The 19,407-nt window shown below is 35.7% G+C and overlaps 1 protein-coding gene across 4 annotated transcripts in view; it reads left to right on the top strand.

Annotated features, from left to right (window-relative positions):
• SOX6 (SRY-box transcription factor 6) overlaps nt 1–19,407 on the top strand; it is a 380,340-nt gene that overhangs the window by 213,781 nt on the left and 147,152 nt on the right. For all 4 annotated transcript variants that reach the window (XM_074918734.1, XM_074918733.1, XM_074918732.1 and 1 more), the window contains one exon: nt 17,320–17,492. In XM_074918734.1, the coding sequence (XP_074774835.1) occupies nt 17,320–17,492 (173 nt within the window). The remainder of the gene's footprint in view (nt 1–17,319; nt 17,493–19,407) is intronic.

Genomic DNA, 19,407 nt, shown 5'->3' with positions numbered 1-19,407 from the left:
GCTCAGTAAACACAATGACTCAGAGACCCAAGAAATGGGTAAAGTCTGAAACAGTAGTTTCACCACGAGTGGAAAACAGCAATGCAGCTGTCAGATGCAGATTATATACAGGTAACAATCTTCATATCTGAATCTGTTTGTCAATCAAGGAATGCTATGAATCAAGAGATGGGATCTCAAATACAAAACCACAAAGTCAGAGACAGCATCTGGAGGAGCTCCAAGCCACAAAAATTAGGGAAGAAACACAGAGGGCACAAAAGCTGTAAATGCTTGCATGGATTCTGCTTCTATATACATTGAATTTAAATAATTGTGTTGATACATCAGTAATAATAATTGCTGATAAAAATTATAGTCCTTATTTTGGGCAGCAATATGTTTTACTAAATGTGAAATTAAATGCAATTTGTATTAATTAGGGATAATATGAAAGTATGTAAGTGGTTGACATTTCCGACATTTTAAAACATACTACTATATGTGAAGATACATCTTTTGCATTTGTTTTGACTTGGAAATACTGTAGATTGATATATGCCCCTGATGTGTTCTGTTGAAATAAGATCACAGTTCTAACCCTTAAGATCAGAAAATTATTTATAGACAAGGCTCACCATACTTTGAAATTTAGTTACAGGATTTGATCATTGATGTAACTGTTTACGAGACATTTGTAATTCTTTCTGGAAGCTGGAATACAGTCTTATTACAGATACTAAACCAAAATCTACTGTTAAAATGCGGGTGGTGTACTGAAGTTGCAGGATTTCAAAAGTCAGTGTAGTGTACACAGACATTTTATGTAGGTTTGTACAACTTAAGGTTTTCTAAATGTGCGAAAACTTACAGAGACCTCAAGTTTAGATTGGTAACATCAAAGGAATACAAACAGAGGTTTGCTAAGGAAGGTAAAGAAATTAAAATAGGCATAACTGTACTGTGGTTTGGTTTTTGAGATTCATTAAGAATCATAGAGTTCCTTTTAATTTGTAACTGAAAACTTTTTACCTTTGCTGCTTTGCTCTGGTGTCAGGATCCATTTGCCTACATATTGCTGAGATTCTGCAACAGTCACAGGATAACTGCAGATTTTCTTTTAGGGGCTGTAGTGAATGGAGGGTTTCTGCATCAGGATGCATTAATAGATTAATTAACCCTTTTCTCTATTTTGTTGTCTTTTTCACCTTCCAAGTGTTCTATAGTGTAATTTTGGGTCTATCAGACTTCAGAAGGGGTTACCACTTCTTTTGAAAATGTAAGGATTTTTCTAAAAAGAAATACTTTATCCTATCAGGTTACAGTCTGCCACTTTTCAAGATAACAGTGATTGACAAAGGCACTCTGGGTCTCTCTGCATACTCTCAGATAACATATCCCACCATCAGACCAACATGAACACTTGATGCTAAGAACTGGCTGTGAGTAGGCCATAGTGAGAATTCTCCCTCTGCTGACCTGGAAAAATTATAGTCAGTTTCCACAAATAGCTAAAGTTTAGTTAACTTTATAGGTGAGTCTCTTCTCTCACTTTGCCTCTTTCTGTTCCCTTCCATATGCATTGTGCTAACAAACACTGAGAAAAACACTTTTCTGAATTATAGTTACAGCTACTGAAAAGGGCTACGATGATAAGCAGCAAATCACCCGTGACAGAATATAGGTGCTAATTGCACGTCAGCTGAATCTGCTATAAGGAATTTACATTATGACAGCTATGCTGGTGTAAAATGTTTGAATGCATTAAGTGGCTGGGAATTAATATGAAGTTCAAGTTTGGAAGTGAGGGGAAACTGAGGGTTTATGTAATGAAAAAGAACATTGTTTAACTTGTTTTATTGAAATAGTTTTCACAAAGGAGAAAAGTGTTCCTTGCAATAGGCCCACTTGCAGTGTGATCTGTAAGAGGAGAACACTGCTCTTCACTGATCAAAGTCAGATCCTATGTTCAGCTGGCATCACCAATGCCAGGGCTGAGACTGCAGCTATTCTCCAAAAAGGTAACATTTATAGACTCAGTTTCTGTAATGGTCCTTAACAAACCTCTCTAAGAGGTTTGTATTTTTTTTTTTTTAAAGTAAAGCTAATCTGCCATTTTTCATTTGAGTTCTGGAAGAGTTAGTTTTCTGTGCTTCACGAGCTCAAGATACATGATATTTGTTTAATGTTCTTGACTGACTGCTAGAAGACAGGAAATGGTTAAATGATACTGTGAGAATTAGAAGGTTAGTTGGTAAACTAGGTAATGATGTTGACATGCACACCTACGCAGGCTTTTATAGTAGTGCTCTTTTCTTGTCAGTGTTAGCCGTGTCATAGCAAGTGTAGAGTTGTGCAGTTGGTTAAGCAACTGAAAAAGTCACTCCTCTTAAAGTATGTACGCTGAGTACTTGAGTTAGTAAAAATCTTTTTTTTTGCATAGGAAAATAAATGTGAATGAATGTGTGTGAGTGTTGCCTTATAAATGCATTTTCTGTATTGTCTTTACATGTCAGATTAGTATTTGTTCATTCTCTTATGCAAGCTGGTTGTCTTATATGGACTGTTGTCAGTATACGTTGAGTGCATGATATAACTGAAAGCTTACTGCAAAATTAGCTTTATTGCAAGCTGCTGAGGTCTCCTAAATGCAGAACATTTAAGGTACACCAGAGCAGAAAAATATCGTCTTTGCTATTACATATCAAGCTAATAAGGGAAGAGCTCCAAAGAGGAATTTGAAAATTTGTAAGTGAATGCAGTCTGTGCTGCTTTGAAATTACCAAAGCGCTACGGAGTTCTAGAAAGTGATACCTAAATACCTCATGTCTTTCAGCAGTTCTTCAACAATATTTCCATTTATGAAAGTGTTTCTTTTGATTCCTTGAAATTATTATGATAATACAATATATTGGTGGCTATATGTTAGAAGTTAGCTGTAAGGGTGCAGTTGAAAGCCTTTTTTGTACTAAGGTTATTACCTATGTGAAACTCAAAGTAAGCAACTTAAGGTTTTGAATGAAACACGTCAGCCCTAAGCCTGTGTTTTCACACAGATTCAGGTTCTCATGTCCACTAGCTGGTGTTGCACGTCAGAAAAGTAAATTACACTACTTTTACGTTAAGGAAAGACAGTTTTTTGACCTATAGGTATGAATTTCCACACAGGGAAAACAAATCTTAATAAAAAATTATCAAATACTGCATCTGAAGGGCTAAGTTTGCTATACAAGAACAGAGAAAACTGGAAAGGAAATCTTTGGTATAAAGAGGAAGAAACAGCCAAACATCCATTTGACTCCAGTAGTCATCGGAAATGGACACGAGGAAGAACAGGAAAAGCATATATTTTCACACTAATGCCATCCCAGCCTCTGACTGTTTCCAGTTCCAGGGATCCCCTGACTCTGATGTGATATGTTTATTTTGTATCAATCAATCAGATCTCTCTTCCTGCTTCCAAATGCTGTTCCAGTTCCTGCTTGAGCCTATAGCATCTTTTAGCTCTATAAAACTTAGAGCCCATGGCATCTTTTAGGAAGATATTCCATGGCTCTAGAGTCCACTGTGCGAAAAAGCACCTCTGATGAAAATGAATTGAAAACTTCTAAGGTGATGTTACGCAATTCAGACACACCTTATCTCATTTTTTAAAATAGTGTGAGATGTTTTCTGAGTCAATGGGTGCTAGATGCTTAAGGTGTTTTTTATAACATGGCCAATCCCTTTAAAAACCTGTCCCAGGGAACCTAAATCTAGGAAACCCCTTGGAAAAATACTCAAGATCTTTACAGATGCAGACAGATTGAAATTCTGATGGATATTTAAAATTCATAGAGAGGAAATAACCATAAAATACGTTGCTTAAGTGCAAAATTATTTTGCAGTCACAATTAGCTTTTATCTTAATTCACAGTATCTCAGCATCACAGTTACCCTGATGTAACTTCTGAGAAACAGATTGGAAACATTGCATCAGGTTGCAATAGGTATGTTGTTTCAGACATACCCTAATTTTTTAATTTTTAATTTTCAATAGGACAACTTAAAAGGATGATTAACTTTCAAAACCAACTGAGAGAAGTCTCAGTAGAGATCTGTTTTCCCTGCTCCTGCTTCTTCTTCATTTATATTTTTAGTTTTAGTGTCTTGTTATGAAGGAAAAATAATGATGAAATTGCAGTTGCTGTAGAAATGAAGTAGTGAATATACAACTGGACACTGTCTTACTGTCTTAAGGAGAGAGGAACAATTAGGGATCCTGATTTCTTAAATATATCCTAGGTCTATTTATAATATATTGAATGAGAATGCAGTTGTATGGCATTCGAAACCTCTTGGTGTGTTTCCTACATGCTTCCAGTGCTTCAAGATTTATTCTGAATCATCTTTAGACTGTGCTTAAACTTGTGCTATGTCCAGACCTTTGAATATTAGATTATATTAAGTCTTTTGAATAGGCAGTGTTTATATGTTCATTCTGAGTGATCACATTTGATTGGTAGAATACTAATATAAGCACAAAAAATAACATGATACCACTCTCTGGTTTGAGACTGTGAAGAATTTCATTACCAAAGATTCTGTAGTGAAGGGCTGTGTTAAATGTTTTGGTTTGTGATCAACTAGATATACAAATAAATTGAATTAAGTAAATTTCCAACTGTACTTTTAGTCGCTTCTAAGAAACATCTGGCTAAACATACTCATGCTTGTGGTTAGAGTGCAATTATACCAGAACACTCTTAGAATACGTGTGGAACTTCAGTCTGCAAATGTAGGCCACCTCCTTTGTGCTCTGGTTAATGTGATTTAGGTTTTCTGCAGTCAGAATACTTGACTGATATTTTGTAGCATATTTCATAGTAGCACGGCAAGCTGGTCATAGAATTCTAATTTGTTCTGGAATATGTTCTTTTAAATTATTTATTTAGTTATTTATAAAATAAACCTTGAGGGAAGAACAAGCATAGTTTACTTGTTTGGTTTTTGTTTCTCATACCCATACAGTGAGGTTGTGGTTATTTCAAAAGACATAAGATAATTCATATTTGTAGCGTTAATAAACTCTGCCGAATTGGTTTTACAGATTATGAGGTTGTGTGTAGCAGATAAGTAGCACTTTCAATTTATAACTGTTTGATTAGGAAAGAAATTTATAATAATATTCATATTTACAAGCCTGAAGCTGCCAATTTTGACCACCTAATGCCATTTATTAATGAATGTATCAGTGGACCTGTTTGAAAACCCACTGAAATAAGTGTGAAGCCTTCAACTGACTTCTGTGGACACATTCTAAATGTATAAAATGTTGTTGCTTTTCCATACATATCAAAGGCTTTTGACTAAATTGTCTCTTCTTAGATGAAGTAGGAAGTTTCTTCTTTACAGCTTCCATGATAGACAGGCTATGCTAATATCCTTGTTTTGCAATAAACTTTGCTTCTTCATTACTTATCACCAGAGGCAATAAAAATCTTCAGAGGCAAATATAAGTTTTTCATTGATATACTTGTTTGTATTTGTAAGACATGAAAGATGAACATGTAATTAAGATCAAAATTAAAATTTATATTTAAAGTATATAAATCTTGCAGTACTAATACTCCTTATATTTATATTTAGACATTTCTGAGTGGTGTAGCTAATAACTACTAACTAAAAACTTGTGGAAGTAACTTATTTAACAAGATATAAAAAGTAACTGCAAGACATCGTAAGTCAGAGTATATTTCACAGGGGCACATCTCTCCTGTGTATATTGTGCATTCTGGATGCAGTAGAAGAAATGCATTTGGGTTACAATTTTGAGTATAGGAAGAGAGGCAAGATTCCTGGAGTGTTTTGGATTTGGATCCTCAGTGATAGCTTTCAGGCAAATGAACTCCAGTAATTTAATCCTAATATATAAACTGATTAGACTTTTTATAAAAAAAAAAAAAAAGCTGCAGTGGCACCTATTGAAAGGACCTCTTCCCTTCTTGCACCCATAGAGAAAAGTACTAATTTCTATCCTTGTTCTAATAGACCTTCCTAGTACACAGATGCTGAAGTTCAATATAAGGCACCACATCGTCCTCTTTAAAACTAGATTAGCCCCACAGGAGGATACCGTGGTGGTACATTTTTTCACATGATTTGCACATGTCCAACTGCAGGAGTAAACATAAAAGATGTATCGGCTTCAACTGTCACTTTTCTTACCATCACCTCGTGTATGTATTTATATACATTACAGTACAACGTATTCCTCACTATTTAAAGAGAAGAATCATGTTATTTCTGCAAATACAAGAAGCAGAAAAAAAATATTATAAACCTCCTTTTCTGTAGCTTGCTGTTTAAAATGGAAAACTTAATTAAAACATATGATTCTTTTTCATCTTTCATTATTAATCCATAGTTTAGACAATGTGAAAAGACTGAAAAAGCAAAAGCTTCTTTTACATCATCAACATTTTAATGAAAGACAAATGTCAGCTAAAGAAATTACAAGTAACTATGAGTCCTGTTACACAGGGAAATTAATGTCATCTAATTCCTATGTGCTATACTAGTCAAATGAGATATTAAACTAACTTCCTCTAAACTCAGCTTCCTTCCAGTCATTTTTATGCATGTACATATACAATTCTCTTTCCAGAGTAAGATTAGATAGAGCAGATATTCAGTTCATCCCTGTGATTGAAGATACAAGTTTTAATTGGAGAGCTCTTCCTTCCAAACAAGTGGTTTTTTTGCACTTGCACCACAACAGGAAGAAATACTAGTTTAAAAAGAATGAAAAATAATATAGATCACTTGGAATTGTATCAAGTTTACATAATAAAAAAAAAAGATTCATTTTGAAGAGTATCACGGTACCCAGAGATCACTTGTTAAAGTTAAAATTGAATATGGAAACAAAATGATTTTTATCCAGCTGTATGCTGTTATGAAAGAATCAATGAAATGGAGCAATTTCAAAATCAGTCCTGAATTCTCCATTTACATTTTTTTCTTCAGCAGACTCCTAATCTTTTCGTGTTGGTTGATAAGCTCCTACTTATTCCAGACTGTCATCAATTGTGACTCTCAACACTGTAATTCCAAAGAAGTCACTACCTATGATTGTGTATAAGCAAAACAAAATATAATTTCTCATCTAAAAGAGGAAGTTATAAAAAAGTATCTTACTTATACCTTTTATTGAAATGTTGTATATGAATATTAGAGATGGCTTAGCATTTGTATGTCAGACCATCTGTTTCTTCACATCAAGGCTTGGGTGCAAATATTCATCTAGAGCTAAAATATTTTTCTTCTTTTCTGGAAATGAAGTGTAGGGGTTTTCAATTTATTTCAAACATCTGCAACATTACTTAACTAAATTAGGATATAGTGACACTACTAGTGCAGCAGAACTCCATTCAGTAAATCTACGAGTCAGAAGAGAAAAAAAAAAAAAAATTGAAAGAATTATCCAGAAAGGAAAGTTGTGTTTAGGACAAAATGCTGTTGTGTTGGAATCCCTTTAAAGCTGGTGTGAAAGGTGGGGCAGTATTTTTCTCTGTAAACACCTCATTCTCAGTTTCACATCAAGCTATAAGCTGCTCAAGGAGAGATTTATGAAGTTAATAAGGAAGTGCATTTAAAATGTCTAATATTATGTACAGTTTTGTATGTCAAATGACGCTGTCAAGACGAAGTCTCAGATCTAGAACTGGGATGGTACTGTAGATGATATATATGTATAGGCTTCTTTACTAACATTTCTACATACCTAATATAGTGAGTTTTGTAGAAACTGAGAGATAGAATGTCATTAAAACAATGTTATTCCATAATGTTCAGTGACGAGTTTTCCTGGACTTCTGTTTGATGTGTCTGCTATTGGTCCTCTGGCAATTACAAAATTCAGCCAAAGCTTATGAAAGAATACATGTGTTTTGGGTCAGGTTCAGAGATAATATAATAGGGAAGGTGAATGATTGGCTTCACTTACTGTTTATGGGAACATGGGGATCAACTCTCATACCACTGTAAATAAAGAATATTTCTACTAAGTTTCTAGTTCTACATGTATTTGTCAATAACATGAAGACCTCCTGAGTTGTTAATTCCAGTGTAACGAAGAAGCTACAAGCACTTTGAACATTGCTGTTATCGAGGGACTTGCGTTTTCTGATACTTAGTACTTGTGTCCCATCTTCAGATGGAAAAACTGGCTATCTCCATCTCCCTATGAGACTTACCCTGTTTTGCTATGTGAGAACTTAAAGCGCTATAGGACTATTGGGTTGGAGTTAGTTGTACAGCCCTTGTAAATGAGAAAAGTTACAAGATTCAACTTTCAACCCCTTTTTATGACTTTCTCATCTCCTTGAGGAAGACATAACATTGGCCTGCTATTGTTGTTTGTGCTTAATGTGTGTTCTCTGATGGGGAAAGGTGAATCAATCTTGTGCCATTTTAACTTAAGGTACTAACTTCCACAACCTGGTAAACATGATCTGTGTGGGGATGTTTGTACAGAGAAGGTTCCCATCTTGAAAGTTCATTCCTACTGTGATGTTTAAATATTTCTGCTGTTCTTATTCACACAATTTCTGGTATATCAGTGTGGTTTTTCTACAGAGAAGGAACTGTTACATAATTACATGAGGGTTAGATTTTTTGGGGTTTTTTCCTGTTTATCAATTATTTTCACTTCCAATCCCTCCTTTATCCTTTGGATTTTTTATTTTTTAATATCCTATTTCCTCTCTTATATGGCCCACAAATACAGTTTGGAATCTTTATTGTTCCTTACCCCTCCCTGATCTAGGGAAGAACTCTCATGTGTATTTAAATGGGAAAAACTGAAACTGAAGGTCAGGATATTTTTTCTGCTCTTTCAAGTCCAGAGTGAGTATCTTAAATGGATGGACCACCTTTCATCCTTTATTGTTTTTATTTTTATTTTTTTTTAACTTTAAAAGCATTAGAGTCAATATTAATAATAAAAAGTTTGCTCGCTATATAACACCACCATGTTAATTTTATTTTGGTGTGCTATGCCCTGGGCTACAGTCTTCTCAGTTAATAAAATAAAGCTACTCATTTTTCTTTTCTCTTTACATCATATTTTAGTGTTTGTATCACTGTACAGATTACTCACAGCCTATGGCCTCTGTTATATCATTATATTCTAATTCACCAAGAACAGGTTGGGTGTGAGTTTTTAATTGCAATGTATAATACATATTTCTCTGTTTATATCCAGTATTATCACATTTTTTTCTACATGGAGTCTGAACAGCTTATACTGAGTATATATGAAGCATTTCTAAACCCACTGAAAACACTAAAGCATTCATAACCAATTCTCAGCTTGCTGCTGAAAAACCCTACAAATAATTTATTCAAAAAAATGTTGTCTTCTTTCATGCACATGCATGAATTAACACTTAATATGTACTTCTAATATTATTTAGGATGTAAGGTGACAAGTCCTTCTGGAATTTGAGAGTAATTCTAAGAAACTGGCTAAAGTGGTTTTTTTCTTTGTAATAGCAAACAATACTAAAGTAGAATTTTATATATGAGATAGTAACAAAATCTCTAAACTTAGTTTAAATCCTCCAAGGCTTATGTCAGATAGAGTTCTTTTCAGAACGAACGGAGCCCAAGAGTTTTGTTGGAATTCTGCTTTTTGCTGGGTGCTATTTGGAGGAGGGGGAGGTTGAAGCTCTGGCTAACATCACATTCTTTCCTACATTCCTGACGTGAATTACATTTTAGGACTCAACAGTGGATTCACCACATCCCTGAAAATGGGGCAACTTATCATTGTGCTGCTCCGTGAGCTGACCAGGCTCTACTCAATCCAATCCTTTGCCTAGCAGATTACTTTGGCTGATTTGGAGCTGTTTGGTAGTAACTTGTGAACAGTTTATGTTGATCTGGTCACTGCAGTATTTTTCTTTTTGGTATATTGGTTTACTTTGATAAGAACTGTTGTGAAAAACAGGGCAGAAAACCTCTGAATATAAGATATTCCTCAGGAAGCACTTGAGAATTGCTAAGAAACAATGCAAGAACAAAAAGTCCAGCAAACACGTGAGATCAAAAAAAAGTTAAAGGCCACAACAGAAGCATTGTCTCAGACGAGGTGGTTATTTGCAGCAGCAGAGCTAAGGTACAAGCATTTGCTGGGAAATGCCAAGGCAGGTAAGCCTGCCTCAGTTGCCATCTTTAGGGCAAATCTTTAGGGGAAATGTTCAGCTGGGTTACTATATACATTCTTATGATTTACTTGTTCTTAATGCAGAATAAACTGTTCTGTGATTTGGGAAGGCTGAAAATGGAATAAATCCTTCAAATTCTTTTGAGAAGAGAAAAAACCGATGGAGTGTGACACTTCAATTAGTCAAACAGGGTACAGTGGAAACCGAACTCTCGGAAGTGCAGTGATGAAGTGAGGACCTGCTAGGGCACTCAGGCCCAGGGACCCCTGTCTCTGTCCCAGCTCAGTGTCAGGGAGAGCTGGATGTGCATTACTCTTCTTCCACGTGTCCTGTCCCCGAGGTTAGACAAGATGCATGTGCGGACTGGATGAAAGCCTTGCTATGACCCAAGCTAAGCAGCAGTGGGTGCAGGACGCTGCTGTTTGCTGTGAGCAGTGCCAGCAGCTCAGTGTGCGCAGAGGAGGAGAGGTGGCTGTGGTGATGGAGGTGCAGGTAGCCCCTGCAGGCACCGGGCCCTGCCCTCCCCCTCACCTGCCTGTGGCCATTCTGACACAGGAAAGTGAAGGGTCACCATAACCTCCCTGAGGTAATTTCATTTTCACTGCTGCCTGCAATTTTAGCCTACCCTACGATAAGTTTAGCCTATGATAAATTTAGGATTGTTTCTGTTCTGAGGATCCTTAAAAAATTGCACTCCCACCTAAGAAATTGCTTAAGTGTCTGAAGTTTAGTATAAGTGAAACTAGGATGAATCCTGCAGCTTGTCAGTAAAGCATTTTCATCCTTCTTGTAGGCATAGATAATTTAAGTGATTTTTTATTTTTCTAAATCTAACAAACAGATCTTTTCTCTACAGAATGTTTTCAGTAGTTCCCAATAATAATTCCCATTACTGTTTATGGACATAGGGTATTAATTTTTCCTTGCTCAAAGCTCAAAACACAGAATCATTTTGAGACCTAAGGGGGTGTGTGTGGCTCTCACACCTTCACAAGAGAAGCTATCCGGTGTGGTTTGCATGCTGGACATGTTTGCTGTGCTGCCTTCTGCATTGGGATGCTACAAAGCACAATGGAAGCATTTATAAAACTTTTTATTGACTAAGGACTGGACAGTAGCATATGGGAACATCAACAATTGCTAACTGATCATGAAATAAAGAAATTCCAGTATTCTAGTGTTATAAAAAGAAGGGGAAAAAAAAGTCATTCAGAACTTAGTCATATTGGTTCAGCTGTTGTAACCAAAGACTGATAAGATAATAGAGGTCTTTGTGGCTGTTTTCTACTGAAATGCTTTATCTTTATGATGCACTTGGGGCCCTTTAGAGTGGAAAGCTTTTTAAACTGCTGTTGGAGTTAGAACTCAAATTAGATGCTATTGCAATGGCAAGGGGGCTCCTTAGTCAGGCAGCCCTCACAAAGTGACTTTTATCTCCAAAGCCCTTCCATTAGATTGTTACTTTCTTCTGTTTTTCCTGTTTATTTTTGTTGACTTTTGCTGCCCTATTTTGTGGCATTTAAAAGGTGACCCAATCAAAAAAGGGTAAATGCTAAATGCTGGACAGAGCCTGTGAAGTAGAGACATCACAGCCTATCTGATGTGTGCTGCAGACTGCCGTGTTAGACAGAATGGTTTAACCAGGTTATCTCTGGGCAGCTAAGATCAAATACACTTTCTTTTATGTCTAGCATTGTGTTTTTGCTTTCTTTTCAAACAATGTCTGTAAGAAAAAAAAAAAAAAAAAAAAGAAAACCCAACGAACTAACAGAGGAATTGATTCATAAAGGCTTTTCTTTTTTTTTTTTTTTTTTTTTAAATGCTGAAATTGCTTAACTTGATTCAAAATCATTTTTGATTGTTGGTTGAATTGCTTTGGTTGATGATACTTTGTAACTGTAGTTATGTGATTTAAAGCCCTTCTTAGTTTCTGGCAAAGTCCACACTTCTTTCTTGCATTACTGTCTCTTCATTTCATAAAAGTCACACTATGTGTTTATTCTAAAAACATAACAGGAGTAATCATTTGTGATTTATTAATTTGTATTTCCTGTAAGTATATGGGGCAAAAGTTAGTTTAGATGCAGTGCATAAACAAGGATGATATTTGTCATGCTTTACGCTAATCACAGAATTCAAGAGAACCAATAATACTTTGCAGCTGTGTAGAGATTCCATGCAAAGATCTCAAAGCACTTCAGAAGCATTAACTAACCAGGCATAAAAGCCTCTGATTGGTAGTGTTTTACTTTGTGTACATGTTGGGAAACTAAGGCAAGCACATTCAAGAACCCACAGTAATTTCGTGTCACAGCTAAGAATCCTACTTCAGCAAGCTTTGGACCACGCCTATAAATTTTTGGCTTATTTATGACTCCAGTATTCTGTCTTTTATTCACTTGATACAATATGTGGTTTTATCTTGTTTTCTTTTGCTGAGTGTCAAAGAGATTAGTGTAAATTTTGCTATGTAAGTCTAGAAGCCTATTTTTTGTTATTCCTGCTTATTTTTTCCCTTACCAGCAGTTATTACTCTGCCTCTATCTCATGACAACTTGCCACAAGGACAGTTCCAAATTTAACATTGAAAAGCTTCCTGTGTTTGTTGACATGCAGCTACATCTGTATATAGACTAAATATGTAGTAGAAGGTAATAGAAGTGTTGTAAGGTGGTAAAGCAGAGATTGATACAGGACCTGCAGTTATATTATGTATCTATACTTACAGGACAGTATATTTTTAATCTTTTTTTTGCAATGTTTATCTAGATAAAATGCAAAATTATGTTTATGATTTTTATTAAATATATCATAAAATATATGATAATTTATTACTTTGTGTACCAAAAATCATGCAGTATTGTGATCAGTTTTAAAATACACGTTGTTTGCCACAAGCAGAATTCTTTCTAAATGTAATTTTAGACCACAAGTTGAACTCTTCTATCTTTTTGAGCAGATTTATAGCTACTTTTTATTTTTGTACTCCTGGTTACATTGACCTATGACCAGAACTTCTCAAAAGTTCTCTTTGATGCCTTAGTTCTGTTCAGTCTGACCGTTTTATCTCATATTGTGCTCAAATCCATGTAAAAAGTAATGGAAAAACAAAAGCACGCAAGGAAAAATTAAAATATCACTACAACCAAATTATTTTTCAGTTTATGATTATAATCACAAAGGGAAGAATATGTAACCAAAGGACTATCAAAAATAATAACTATTTTTTCTGAACTTTTGGTAAGTCTGTTATATTTTTATTTTAAAAAGAAGTCCTTAAATACTATCCACTTCCCACCAACACTCAAAATTTTAAATACTGCTGGTAGAGGGAGTCAATGGATCAAATTCAGTATATCTGAAGTCACTGAAATAAAGGCCCCTAAGAAAAATGTGTCAATTTTAAAGGTCTTTCCTAACTGAAGACCATTTTGTGATAGAGCCAAAGGTTAATAAAATCAGTAGTGAATGTAGCAATTTTACAGATAAGCTATTGACAACAAGTGTAGTTACTTGAATAAAAAGCTAATTCAGTTCTAAAATGCCACATGCAGTAGCAGTGAATAGCTGCTTTTAGGTGCTTTCTGGAGGAGGATAAAATACAGAATCACAGCACTCTTCTTTTCCAGCATCCCTGGCTGCCTGTAAATTGCTGTGAATGGGACTGTAGGCTGACAGGCTCTATTAAGACAAACTGCCTTTCTCATCGGAGAGATAAAATAAATCAGGTGTTTAGTCAAATTAAAATACTTCAGATGGAGCAGGCCCTGGGGAGCACTGATCCACCTGACAAATCTGAGAGAAACTCAAGACAGATGTGTTTTGGGGATAAGGAAGACCCCATGGAAAAAAAATGCACTGCTATCTTTGGAGTAAGAGAAAAGGCTTAGAACAGAGAAAGAGCTGTGATATATAATATTTTATGGAAGCTGGCATATTTACAGTATATTTTCTACTAAGCTTTTTGTTTTATCTGTTTTTATGGCAAATACATTTTACAGATAGCTATATTTTTATTTTATTTATAGATATTTTTGGTCAGCAGCAGAAGTTTATTTACTGGTAATGAGTTTAGGAATCTCATTGCCTGCTGCAGTAAGTGGATGCAAAACAGATGATGATGGCACACAGCTACTGATGACCCCTCTTGGCCCAGCCAGATCAGCTCAATCTGGTCTGCATTCTGAGCAAGTTGTTTTTTATTGGTATTTAAACTGTAAAATAATGGTTGGGATTTTCCACTCTGAAATTAAATTATACCCCCACACACACACTGTTCATACCACAATATTCTGCATCTTATGCTTTTACTTGTCTTGAGCAGTGTTCAGTTAGGTGTCTTGCAGCTTCATGGAGGTCTCGCTATTTTCCAGGAGCACAGTGTACATTTTGTGGTCATCAGTTCTATTCTGCTGTTGGATTACATAGCACAGTACAAATTAAAGAGCAGAGTACTTTAAATGGGGTCATTCATTTCAGATGTGTTTCTGTGGGGGGAAAAAGGAAAGAAAAACAATTACAATGAATTCCTGAATAAGAACAGTTACTTCAGCCGGATATTGTATAAAATGTAGAAAAAAAGTAAAAGAGAAGATCTTATAAATTTGCTGCAACTACATCAAATTGTTCTAACTAATCATAACAATCAAATTTTGTAGCCTTAGCATGCACTCTTTGTGGTAGCTTTCTGCTCATATTATGAAGCAAGTACAAAGTACGCAGAATAATATGGAAATGGAGCAGGAGATTAATATCTGCTTTGGGTGTGTAAAATATTTTATGACTGTAAGATCAGGGGCCTGCATTACAATGCCAAAGCTGCTTGACAGATGTGAAAGTCTCAAGCTGTGGTTTCCCAGGTGGCAGTGGATGGCAATAAGTATCATTTGAGACAGCAGGTTGCTTCCCATTGGCTTTCTAAAATAGGTGTGTGGTTGATCTCTTCTAGTCATGATGGGCAAGGGAGTTTTTCTTTGGCAGAACAGTCTTTTATCTATGGAAATTAATGTCAGTATACAGTAACATATTCAAAAACCCCTGAATAATCTTTGATCCATGCATCCATCTTCAAGACTGAATAATACCGTTTAAGAGGGTTAAGGTAAGTCTATACTGAAGTTACAGATCATTGAACTGATGTCAACAGTGTGGAGCTCAGTACACACTAATGGATCCTGGCAAGGCAGTACCTTCAGTGCAGACATTTTCCTGGCCACATACCTGCCTAAGCTTACTTTCAAAAATCTTTTTTATTTGTTGTTGTTTTGAAACAGCTTTTTGCACAGAACTCTTTTATTGCCTCAGTCACGCATATCACACTAAGGTTTTGCAATGGGTTGGTCTCAATCGTAAGCATGTCCTTCAGCTTTATTTAATGAATCCATCATACTTCTTGTGACTAAGAAAATTGCTAACCATTTTAAAAACTTCTGCTACAAGAGAAGTTACTCATTTTTCCTTGTCTGGAGTTGTGTGTCACATGTATACTGAATTAAGAATTGGCATTACAGGATACTGAAACATCAGTGTGTTGTAGACTCTTTTAAATCTAAGATTGTTAATAGCGGCTAAGAAATGGAATATTTTCAGTACTTTATGTTGTTAAATGCAAATAAGAAAAACAGGTACCCTTTATTTCTGAGAGTCTGCATTGTTTACAGTGAATGACTTCAGCCATGCAGTTTCTTTTTCCATAGAAAGCAATTATAGACCGAAGTTTTCTTGTATGCTGCTTTTGCAATTGGAATTCAGTTTAAGAATAATATTAGTCCCATCATAGGACAATGTAAGTAGTAGAGCATCTTGGGTTTGTCACCTGCTTGGCAGGAATCTGTTTTGTCTTCCCTCTCCTTCTGAAACCTGTCAACCTCTTTCTTCTCTTCCCTAGAAGATATCCATCTTACTCCTGGGAAGAAGGTGGAGTCATAATTTTGGTGACAATTTCTCCATTCCCTCCCAGGTCCTGTTCCTCACACATTTTCTTCCTCTTCAAAAGTCCTGTGACTTCTTTATCACAATCTTCTATTGTGAATGGAGGAAAGGAAGTATGCGAATACCCTCTTTTCTGTGCCACTTCTCATATCACTGTGGCAGATTACAGACCTGACTAGATCTCGATTTGGTTTGCTTCTTCTCTAACTTTCAGATCTCTTTACAACATAAAATTGCTTCATTTACCCCAATTCCAACTGTAAACTTCTTTCAGATGCTCTTCCAATATCCCTGAACTGCTACCTTACTGTAATTATATCACCTCTTATAGAGCTGTGGGTCTGAGATGCTCATACAAGGGAATGCAGCGTATGGCTCAAATATAGGAGCTGACATTGCTGTTTGTGACAGAGTAATATGTTCATATGTAAGACAGGATATTTTTGGATTGATTTGCAAAAGGACCCTGTACTCTCTACTTAGGAGACCCATGCAATTTACCCATAAACAGACCATTAAGCATCATTAGTGCAAAGAATAAATGTACCGTAGTTTCATATTAATTAAGTGCTCTCTGTAGAGTAAACTTTGAAAGTTAAATGAAAATTTTTAAGCCATTTTCTCAGGTTAGCCATTTCTCTTAGGGGCAAGTAGAGCTCATTTTTAATACGCATTCCATAACCAAAGCTTTCATTTACCCGAATGATCTACCAGATATATGGCTATTTTAGAGAAATTATCAATAAACTATTAAATTGCTTCTTCCGCTGAACAGCATATTTTAATATTTTTAAACATTTTTACATACTTGAAGAAAAAAACAACAAAATATATAAAGTAAAGGAAAATTATGTCTAATAAACTGTAAATGTATTTATCACACTGGGCAGATTTAGATGGAAAAGATAGAGGGATTTGTACACAGTGCATTGTTAATTACTCCTGTCAGAAAAAAAAAAAAAAACAAAACAAAACCAAAACACCTCTATATCTTTTCTGCTCCAATTTTTGTTATATCCTCCACTAAGAGCGCAGCAAAGCTATGTGCTACATTCTTTAGGGATTTGTTAGTAAAATATATATTCAATCTGCCACTTGAAGTAAGCATGTTGGTGATTCAGCCATATTTTTTTTGTGAATATTGCTTGGTAACTATTGTCTATCTCATATTTACAGTACATCTTTCCTGCACATTTAGGTACACCAGAAAGCCTGGCAGAAAAAGAGCGACAGCTCTCTACTATGATCACCCAGCTGATCAGCTTACGGGAGCAGCTCCTGGCTGCCCACGATGAACAGAAAAAGCTGGCAGCCTCACAAATTGAAAAACAACGGCAACAAATGGACCTTGCTCGCCAACAGCAAGAACAGGTGAGGCTCCAAGAAAGAAACCTGTGAAAATGTTTCATGCAGAATGTTTACCATAAACACTGTTCTGCTTGCTGTTTGATTTCATCTTTTTTTTTGTTGAAAGAGATTAAATATCTTCAGAAATTACTTTTTCCAGAAAGAGAAAATATCATAGGACCCTGAGAAAGAGTGAGTGTGGACATTCAAATAATTTCTTCCCTAGAATAAGTGGCATTTGATAGATTTCATAGCTGCTGTTTCTTGCACCGAGATGCAATTTTGTGAGTTACAAATAAGCCAGACTATAACCATTATTTAACTCTTCTTTTTGACAAAAAAATAATTGAACAAAAAACCTTAAGCATCCTCAAAACTTCAAATATGTTCTACAAGTAAAGGTTTGATTTGTTTGTTAGTGTTGTGGTATGGGGGTTTTTTATTTTGTTTTTTGTTTTTTTAAGGTGCAGTTGTCCAGAAGGCTGTCCTTTTCTCATTGTACAAAAGTATAACAACAGTGATCCCTTACACTAGTCTCCTAGGCATTAGATCAGACAGATCCAAATTAATGTGTGGTTTTTAGGAATCTGACATTATTACTAGAATTATCTTTTCAGTTAAACATATTTTATGGGATATATACAGCAATATATGCTCTGTTGATTTTAATGAGTTGTGACGTCTGGTATTTTATGTGCTTGAGTATTTGCCCACATGTAGGAATATGGACTCATCCCCTAATGGAAAATAACATAAAGGAACACTGTAAAAAATCAGAAGTTAGAATGTCATTTAGCCATCCAGAGATGACACAGTAATTAACTATTGACACTTGTGAATAAGCTAGCACAAATTAATCTTGACACATTTGCAGACGAGTGATATCTTACAGTGAACACTTTGTAATTATATTTCAAAATGAAAATTAAATGACACTTAAAACTAGGTTGTCATGCTCAATGAAGCGAGCATGTAGCTCAACCGATAGGCAAATAAAATTCAGAATTTGAGCCACATGGTGCTTGTGTACCCTACTTTACTGTGTCAAGCCTATACATCAGGGCTATGCTATGGTAATTGCATTGTGGGGTATTGGATACATTTTCTATCATAATACTGTTCCATCTAAGAGGGACCATTGACATTAGATGCTTCATGGTGTATTTCTGGTTTTCATCAGGAGACGCCTATTCAGTGGTACTGCATTGCACATACAGGTACAAAAAGCTGTTCACATGCAGTTTGAACTCTGGCAGATCAGTGCCTTTGCACATGTAAACAAAGATCTTATCTTTGCCTTGGCTATAGTTTACCATGTTAAGTAGCAGCCAGGTCACCAGCAGCTCCAAACAATCCTGGGCATAGGATACTGCCTATCTGTGAAAAAAGATACAGCACTCGGAAAGAATGACCCATGATGCAGCTCCATGTGGTGTTTCAATGTTAAATTACAAATAATTCTTTTTTGAAGCTAAATATCATGATAATCTTTCTATTACCCTCACTCAGGTTTTAGCAGCAGGGACAATGTGCTGGGACAATAAACCCAACAGAGTTTATCTTTGGTGACAAGCACTAAAACACTTCTAAAATGGAATAGCACAATTGGTGTGTTACTCATTAAAAGTAACTCAAGCACTCAAACAGGTTTTTCAATATTCTCTGTAGCACAGTTACCATTACTTTTCCAAGCACAGACACTACGCTGACCACTGATCTGACAATAGATGACCTGAGGTCCTAGTAGCTGTCCCTAGGTTACCTGGGCACACAGGCTGCTAGCTCTGAACTACCTTTTTCATCAGCAGACTAGGGCCTGCTTCTTCAGTCTTCATTCACCATATTTTTAATGACTTTACTGGAAGATTTGTCCAGAAATATTTGAACACCAGGCTCATAAAGGGAGCTTGATCCCTGTTACAAACATCAGTGTAGTAGG

Source organism: Athene noctua, chromosome 14 (assembly GCF_965140245.1).
Source record: "Athene noctua chromosome 14, bAthNoc1.hap1.1, whole genome shotgun sequence".
NCBI classification, from domain to species: Eukaryota; Metazoa; Chordata; class Aves; order Strigiformes; family Strigidae; genus Athene; species Athene noctua.
The sequence above is the reverse complement of the archived record's forward strand: the minus strand, read 5'-3'. Positions and strand labels throughout refer to the sequence as shown.